The sequence below is a fragment of the Arachis ipaensis genome, chromosome B2, assembly GCF_059453495.1.
Source record: "Arachis ipaensis isolate K30076 ecotype BB chromosome B2, ASM5945349v1, whole genome shotgun sequence".
Classification (NCBI taxonomy): Eukaryota; Viridiplantae; Streptophyta; class Magnoliopsida; order Fabales; family Fabaceae; genus Arachis; species Arachis ipaensis.
In genome coordinates, this window is record NC_142437.1 from 122,258,298 (window position 1) to 122,266,916 (window position 8,619).

Here is an 8,619-nt window from a genome sequence, read left to right on the forward strand (position 1 = left end):
TGACACACAAACAAATTCAATTTAAAACAAATTAAGACCAGAATACACCGAAATTAAATACAAAATGTGTCAAAATTTAAATCCAAAATGCACCGCTCTTTCTCCTTCTTCATCATTATTATCATCTCCTTTTTTTCTTATTCATCATCTTTTTATTTTATCTTCTCATTATTATTCTGGTTTTACTTTGTTAACAAAAATTAAAAAAAAAATCAAATAAAGAAAAAGAAAAAACTCATTATGCTGCAAAATTACTAGGAAAAAGAGAAAGAAAATAAAAAAACGTAGTAACAATAACTATAAAAGAATGATGATTAGAAGGAAACATGCGAAGAAGAAGAATGAATGCAAAAAAGAAGAAGGAGAAACATGGAGAAGAAGGAGAAGAAGAAGAAAGAGGTGAAAAAGAGAAACGCAAGAATATTTACATAGTTGAAGCGTGTATTTACGTTACTAATTGTTATTGAGCTTAGATCAACTTAGTTAGACTTAGTTGTCAGAAAGTAATATGACTCTTTGTTTTTTTATCTTCACGAAAAGAACAAAATTGTTGTACGGAGATCAATAATTTGATCAGTACATGGAATAATTAAATCAATTAATGATATACATCATTAAGACATACCGCTCTTCATCTTCATGTATATGTGGATGTTGGAAAAACCAAAAGGGTCAAATTAAAAATGTAAGAATATTTTACCCAAGTTTGCCATTTTGGTAGTTGGCAGCAATGCACACCTAATTACTCGCGTGACTCTGACTTGGCCAATAAACAATTCAGAAGCCACCGATGAAGTGAGGAGATCATCAATTTTGCAACGAAATTGTAACTTGACACTATTCTTTATACATTTTCTATATACAATACACAGTTCGTGCGAAAAAGTTATACAAATATCCAATGATATCTAATAGTACGTAAAGTGTTTGATTCTCATCATAATCACTTTTATAAGTTTTAAAAATGGTAGTATAATAGGTGATTGGCATGCCACTTTGGACTCCTTCAATATTAAAGGATCCTTTACAAATACAAGTAATAATGGAATTTTGAATATTTCAGTATTTGATGCATATATATAAGGTCATTGCTACGAGGCATAAAGTTGAACACAATATGGATCCTCCTCCTATTCTAACATCCTCTGATTCTGCTGCTACCAGGTACGTTATGAAAGCCATTAATTAAAGACTATTAACTTTATGTATAGAATTTGTTTCCAATTCTCTTCCACTCCACATGTAGTAGTGCTGGTGAAGAAAGGCATGCAGAAATCAAGTGGGATGAGATTGGATTCGGTATAGTTTCAACTGACTTCATGTATGTCATGAAATGCTCAAAAGGAGAAGACTTTGGAGATGGAAGCCTCATTCCCTATGGAAACATAGAGCTCCCTCCATCTGCTGGAATCTTAAATTATGGACAGGTTAGAAATTAAAGGACACAGTATACAACATATAATAATCCTTCCTCTATCATACCTTCATTCCAATATTATGTAGGGAGTGCTTGAAGGGCTAAAGGCATACAGAACAAAAGATGGGAGTATAGTGCTATTTAGACCAGAAGAGAATGCAAGGCGCATAAAGATAGGAGCAGAGAGAATGTGCATGCCATCTCCATCAGTTGAACAATTTGTTCATGCAATCAAGAAGACAGTAATTGCAAACAAGCGTTGGGTACCTCCATTTGGGCAAGGTTCACTTTATATTAGGCCATTGCTTTTGGGAACAGGAAGTGTCTTAGGCTTGTCTCCATCACCTCAATACATGCTTCTCATATATACTACTCCTGTCAAGAGTTACCACAAGGTTCAATTCCCTTTTTCTTTACTCATTGTACAGTTAGGAGTTTGGACTAATAACTTCACCTTTTTTTTTAGGGTCCATTGAACTTGGTTATTAAAGATGAGCTCTATAGAGCAATTTCTGGCCCTGGAGGAACTGGAGGGATCAAAAGCATTACTAACTATTCCCCAGTAAGTGGGATAATCCCATCATTTGATTTGAAGTATAAAGAAAATAAATACAAAGTTACTGTTAAGTGTTACTCAATGTAACATATATATGTTGTTTGCTGTAGGCTTATAAAGCATTGAATGAAGCAAGGGAAGAAGGGTTCTCTGATATATTATACTTAGATGCAGCAACAGGAAAATTTATTGAAGAGGTCACCGGATGCAACATCTTTGTGGTCAAGGTACAACAGAAGCTATGCTTTTCTTTGTTATATCTTTATGCGAAGAACTAGTAAAATCATCTATTTATTCAGTAATGTATGTTTGGATTATCTTGTGAAGGGTAATAGCATCACAACTCCAGAAGCAGTAGGAACTATTCTTCCTGGAATCACAAGAAAAAGCATCATTGACATTGCCATTGATTTGGGTTATCAGGTGACTTACATTGTTGTTTCCTTCAATTAGTACTGAAATCAATAATTAATTGGAATCTTTTGTAGGTAGAGGAGCGTGGTGTTCCAGTGGAAGAATTGTTACAAGCTGATGAAGTTTTCTGCACCGGAACTGCTGTGGTTATCAACCCTGTTTTCTCTGTAACCTATAATAAAACAAAGTAAGAATTAAGAAGCTATATCTTAAATGCTGTTTTACTATATTATGTGTTGTGTAATGTGTATTTGCGCAACGCAGAGCCAAATATAAAACAGGACCAGGAACAGTATCTTCAAAATTGTATCAGACACTAACTGGAATTCAAACTGGACTTGTTCAAGACAAAAGAGGATGGACACTCCAACTTGATTGAGCAGAGCAACAAGCATATCTGTTATTTTGAATATACTATGTTATGTGTACACTAAAATATATGTTAGAATATAAATACATAAATACATTGGTGGCTGATTTTAGTGGTTGAAATTGATTTTATTAATACATGAAATTATGAATACATCAATTTGGCATCAAGTAAGGCTTTTTACTTTTTCTTATTTCATTTTCTAACTTCAGTTATTCTAATGTTCAAAAGAATTAAAAAAAAAAAAATTATACGTATTAGAAACTGAATTTTAAGATAATTGTTGTTCATTTCGGGATCTAAATCTTAACAATATATTTTCATATTTGTTAGTAATATTCATAAGTCTTCTGAAAATTAGACTAAGTACAAACTATATTAATTATTTTTTAAGTGATTTAGCTAACAAATATGTATTAGGTTTACACTCACATAACAAAGTGAAGAAAAAGAAAAAGAACTCACAAAACATAACATAGAGCTACTTTCTCGGTATCTCTGTATATCTCTAATATGTATCAGAGTAAACACTATATGATGATGATGATGATGATGATGATGATGATGATGATGATGATGATGATGATGATGATGATGATGATGATTATTATTATTATTATTATTATTATTATTATTATTATTATTATTATTTTAGTAAATACACAATAAATAATTAAAAATTAAATTGTATACTTTTTTATACAAAATTTTTTAACTAATAACCTGAATATATATCTTACAATATATATTAGGTAAATTCTTTTGTAAATTATAAATAATTAATTATTTTAAAAATTAATAATTAATCTTAATCGTTTGATTAATCTAACGTATATAATGCCTTATTTTTTTAAAAAATGAGATGTTAGAATATTTTTTTTCGGAACTAATTAATGTAGTTGTATAAATCTCCACAGATTCTAATTGCGCTAACAAAACATCTGAATTATTGTTTTTGTGAAATAGTGTTTTTTTTATTATTATTAAAACATGTACTTAAGTTGACCCCAACAAAAGAAATGTATATAACTCCAGTCTGTAATTGAAAATTTTGTTAATCAAATAAATTTTAAATGGCATATAATTAATGTGATTAGCAAAATTCGAAAGATTCTAAGCCTAATTTGATTATTAAATTATAGAAGCTTTAGCAATAAAATAATATTTTTTTTACCAGAAGACTCAAATCCATGACCTCTTGAGAGAATATGAAGAGATTATGCCATTTGAGCTATAACTCATTATCATAAAATAATTATTTTACAATTAATGAATCAAAATATCAGATCATATTTAATTTATATAAGTTAATCTTTCAATGGCAATAGCATAAGTAAAGGGCTTGCTTCTAAATAAATCGAAGGTGTGTACGATTTGAGTTTCAACTGATATTATTGTATTGGTGTAATTAGGTATTTATTATAATTCATCTTTTAATCCGTCATTATTTATTTAAATGAATTTTAGATGTATACTAAAAATATTTTGTGTATTGTCTTATTATTTTAGATATATTAAAAAAATATATAAAATAATATAATTAAATATCTATCATAATTCATTTTTTAATTTGTCATTATTTATTGTAATAATTATTTTTAGATATTATGTCTCAAAATTCTTTTTATATATTTAAAATTATATCTCCTTAAAGTTAGAACATTTAAATTTAAATTTAAACCAAAAAAACAAAAATAACAAATTAAAATTAAATTTTAACTAAATTAAAATTAAAATAATACTATCAAAATCAATTTTTTCAATTTTGAGATTGGTATATATGATTTTTTTTATTCTAAATTAACAAGAATAATAAATATAATTCTTTTTGGATGAGTTTCGAATGTATTAAGAAATTATTAGTATATAATTTTATAATTTTAGATATATTCATTAATGTATATATACAGAAACACTATTAAACATTAGCCTCAGTAGCAGTGACGACTAAATTTGCTTTATGACAAACAATATTTTCTTTTTCTGAGTATACAAACACAAAATTTGTTTAACTACCTCGTTTCTGGAAAAAGTACTATATATATTGACCAGTTCTCAAAATCAAAACAGCAAAGTATATAAAATTAGCGAAGTTATTTTATTTTATTTCATTGGTCAGAAAATGAGTGAAGTTATATAGAGGGAAAAAAGACCATGTTTATACCGAACATGCGTACCTATTAAAAATTGGACTCAACTTCTACACCAAAAAAATAGTACAAGTCAAAAATCAACAATTGTAAAAGGAAATTCGGAGTTACAAAAATGACTAAACTCATCTTATAGTTAGAATGTGATAACAAAATTATTCTGAGTTGTTAGATTTAGAAAACTCTTGGTGATGGACCATGCTCGTTTCTGGATTTAAAAAAGGGTAACAAATCACAAATGGATAGGTAGGAAGGAAGGAAGGAACCAACCCTAGTAGGGACAGCAGGTGTAAATGCATTTTTGCAGTTCTCACTTCCCACTATGCATACTACCCAACCTAGGTCATTAATTATATTATTATTAGATGGATATTCTCACAAAAATATTTTTATGTTAAGATGATAATGTTTATTATTACGGTTCCGCTACGTTACCAACAGCTCAACTTCTGCCAACTCTTATTTATAATTATGTTTCATGAAAATGTGTTCGTGGATGTGTCTAATAAAAATATCTTTTTTATAGCTGTGTTTAATAGAAGTGTCTTTATAAATATATTTTCTGGATGTGTCTCTTTATATATGTATTTAAAATATATTAATTATTAGACACATCCACGAACACACTTCCATGAAACACAATTATAAATAAGAGTTGGCAGAAGTTGGTAGATAATATGTTGGTACCCTATACTTTTCCTTATTATTATATGGTTGGATTGTTTAACATGTTTGAGATTTCAGGACACATATAAGTAGTATCACCCTCTCAACTTGAAAAATGAAATTTATGGTTCTAGAAGAAGCTAAGGTGAGTTTTAGGAGTAAAATAATCATGTTGTAACTAACGGGAAGGATCATGCCACGTGGCATATTGGTTAGCTTGTTCCAATGGTTCTTCCTATATAAAAGGCCTTAACCCCGATATCATAGCTCTGTGTGTGTGTGTGTGTGTGCATTAAGATCAGCGTGGTTATTGGTTACGTTCCACTCCCATTCATATTCCTTTCATTCTCTTTTCTACCCTAACTCCCTCTAAGGTACCACTGCTTCTCTTCATTTTCGTATTATATATTATGTGCATTACTCAACAACGATTGTATATTATTATGTGCTCTGTTATCTCTAATCTCTCTAACCTTACAAATGTGAAGAGAATGCTCTTATCTTTATGCGTCCCTCACCACAATTAGAGAGCATTGGTGGTGGTGGTGAGGACCATGGACCAATATCACAATTATTAATTTATTATTATTATTATGTTGCAGAAAGGCCCCACTGCATAACAACAATGGCTCCCCCTTCAGTTTTGGAGAACTGCTTAGAGGATTCAAACAGGTATAACCCCAAGTATAAGGCAAATTAGTTAATGCATTTTTCATTAGTTAATGCAGTTTTGTGATGAAACCACAGTGAAACTTACCCTGACATCAATTGGGAGGACATTGGATTCAGTCTAGTTCCCACAGATTACATGTATGTAATGAAATGTGCAAAGGGTGAAAAGTTTTCACATGGAAACCTCATTCGTTATGGAACCTTTGAGGTCAGCCCTGCTGCTGGCATCTTAAATTATGGACAGGTAAAATTTCAGTTTTTATTTAATTAGCTAACTTCACTCTACATATATACATGAAAAATTGTGGTTGTGTCAGGGGATCTTTGAGGGGCTAAAGGCATATAGAACCGAAGAAGGGTCTATACTTCTGTTTAGGCCAGAGGAGAATGCCCTGCGCATGAAGGCTGGTGCTGACAGATTGTGTATGACTTCCCCATCCGTTGAGCAGTTTATTAATGCTGTCAAGGACACAGTCCTTGCCAACAAACGCTGGGTATGTATGTATTTTCAACTAATCAGATTCGGTTCGAGATACTTGTGATTTTGATTTTAAAACTTAGGATATAAGAATGAAAACTAAATTGAGGTTGGAACTTGAAACAGGTGCCTCCAGCAGGGAGAGGAACACTGTACCTTAGGCCATTGCTGATGGGAACAGGTGCTGCCTTAGGCGTGGGACCTTCAACTGAGTACACTTTCCTTATTTACTGTTCTCCTGTTAGCAACTATCACAAGGTAACTAAAAAGAAGGAACAAACATCACAACCTTTTTCTTATGAAGACTAATATCACTTTGTTGATTATGTATATATAGGGTCCTCTAAACTTCAAAGTGGAGGAGAAACTCTATCGAGCAATATCTGGCCTCTCTGGAACTGGAGGGATTAAGAGTGTCACAAACTATGCCCCGGTAACCACCATATTATTAGCAACTACCTATTAATCACCATTTTCTCCAACTTAGATATATGTCTATTTTCTTTGGTATAGTTTTGACTTTTGAGATCACTCAAGTTTTAAGGAATCTAGTGAAGCCACAAATTCTGTGTTACATAACTGTGGTCCGGGATTTCATTATTCAATTTAAGTATTTATACTACAAAGGAGAATGACAACTAAATTAAATGACTTTATTGACTAAACCATACTACTAATTAAGCTAAACAGCCTACCCTGAAAGCTCCATGTTTCTGTTGGTATAGGTTTATCCAGCAACCACTGAAGCAAAGGCAGAAGGGTTCTCCGATGTCTTATTCTTGGATGCAGCAACTGGAAAACATATAGAGGAAGGTTCTGCGTGCAATATGTTTGTAGTTAAGGTACATATCATAAACATGTAGTTACTAATTTACATCCCAAACAAAAATTTGTGATTTAATTCGTTATTTTTTTTTTGTAATCTTGTGAAGGGAAATGCTATCTGCACTCCCACAACAGATGGAGCCATTCTGCCTGGGATTACTAGAAAATCTGTCATTGCCATTGCCATTGATTTGGGTTACCAGGTATTTTAATTTTCTCCATTATGTATAGAACTATGGAAATTTAATTATTTAATGATCTAACATTTTAAACTACGGAGTTGGTTATTGAAATTATGGTTGAGCAGGTAATGGAACGCGGCGTAACAGTGGAGGAAATGCTGGTTGCTGATGAATTGTTCTGCACTGGAACTGCAGTGGTTGTGAACAATATTGCATCTGTGACATATAAGAATACAAAGTAAAATGATCTTAATATCATAGTGAAAAAGACTTGTGCCTAATGAAAATTCATGATGCTAATTGCTAATTAATAATTGTTGAATGCAGAATTGAATACAAGACAGGAGCAGAGACAGTGGCTCAGAAGCTGCGCAAAACTCTGCTTGGGATTCAAACTGGAACCATTGAGGACAGAAAAGGCTGGACAGTCCGTGTACTTTAGATTTAGAATTATATTAACTAACAATAATCTTATTTATTATGCAGTTATGAAAATGAATCAATGATGAATGGTGAATTGATTATTGAATTAGATGAGTCAATGGTGAATGGTGAATTGTGTGATATACAGTAATACAGATACAAAGTCTCAACTAACAAAACTAGTTGCCAATTTCTACGCTGTTTTCATTTCTTTTTTCGCCTTCCAATTAAAGGATCGGATGCATGGCCTATTAAAATATTATCTACAAATAATTTTGAGTAGTTTGGTTTTTGGTACATTTATTATAATATTTGTAACGCATCTTAGAGATCGATTAAAGTACATTTTAGAGTCTATCAAAGTAACATTAATGCATCTTAATATAATCAGTTTTAGATCTGCACAACTTCACATGATAATAATTTATTTTTTTGGAAAGATTGTGTTATAGCAGATTAAGTGTAA

The 8,619-nt window shown here is 31.2% G+C and overlaps 2 protein-coding genes across 3 annotated transcripts; both read left to right on the forward strand.

The window, feature by feature from the left end:
• The first annotated feature begins 943 nt into the window (after positions 1-943).
• LOC148575461 (branched-chain-amino-acid aminotransferase 6-like) lies at positions 944-2,927 on the forward strand. Of its 2 annotated transcripts, none has more exons than XM_088505096.1 (8): positions 944-1,164; positions 1,247-1,427; positions 1,504-1,812; positions 1,884-1,979; positions 2,084-2,200; positions 2,301-2,396; positions 2,462-2,574; positions 2,652-2,927. In XM_088505096.1, exons 1-8 carry the CDS (start codon positions 1,070-1,072, stop codon positions 2,764-2,766), a joined length of 1,122 nt encoding a protein of 373 aa, XP_088361222.1. In that variant the 5' UTR covers positions 944-1,069; the 3' UTR covers positions 2,767-2,927. The 2 variants fall into 2 exon arrangements, with proteins under 2 accessions (XP_088361222.1, XP_088361223.1); XM_088505097.1 differs by having other exon boundaries at positions 1,250-1,427.
• A 2,904-nt stretch (positions 2,928-5,831) lies between these two features.
• Positions 5,832-8,343, forward strand: LOC107626259 (branched-chain-amino-acid aminotransferase 6). Its single transcript, XM_016329097.3, has 10 exons — positions 5,832-5,947; positions 6,176-6,245; positions 6,321-6,489; positions 6,563-6,739; positions 6,850-6,981; positions 7,061-7,156; positions 7,449-7,565; positions 7,656-7,751; positions 7,856-7,968; positions 8,058-8,343. The coding sequence occupies exons 2-10, from the start codon at positions 6,199-6,201 to the stop codon at positions 8,170-8,172; spliced, it is 1,062 nt and encodes a 353-aa protein (XP_016184583.1). The 5' UTR covers positions 5,832-5,947; positions 6,176-6,198; the 3' UTR covers positions 8,173-8,343.
• Positions 8,344-8,619: the final 276 nt, after the last annotated feature.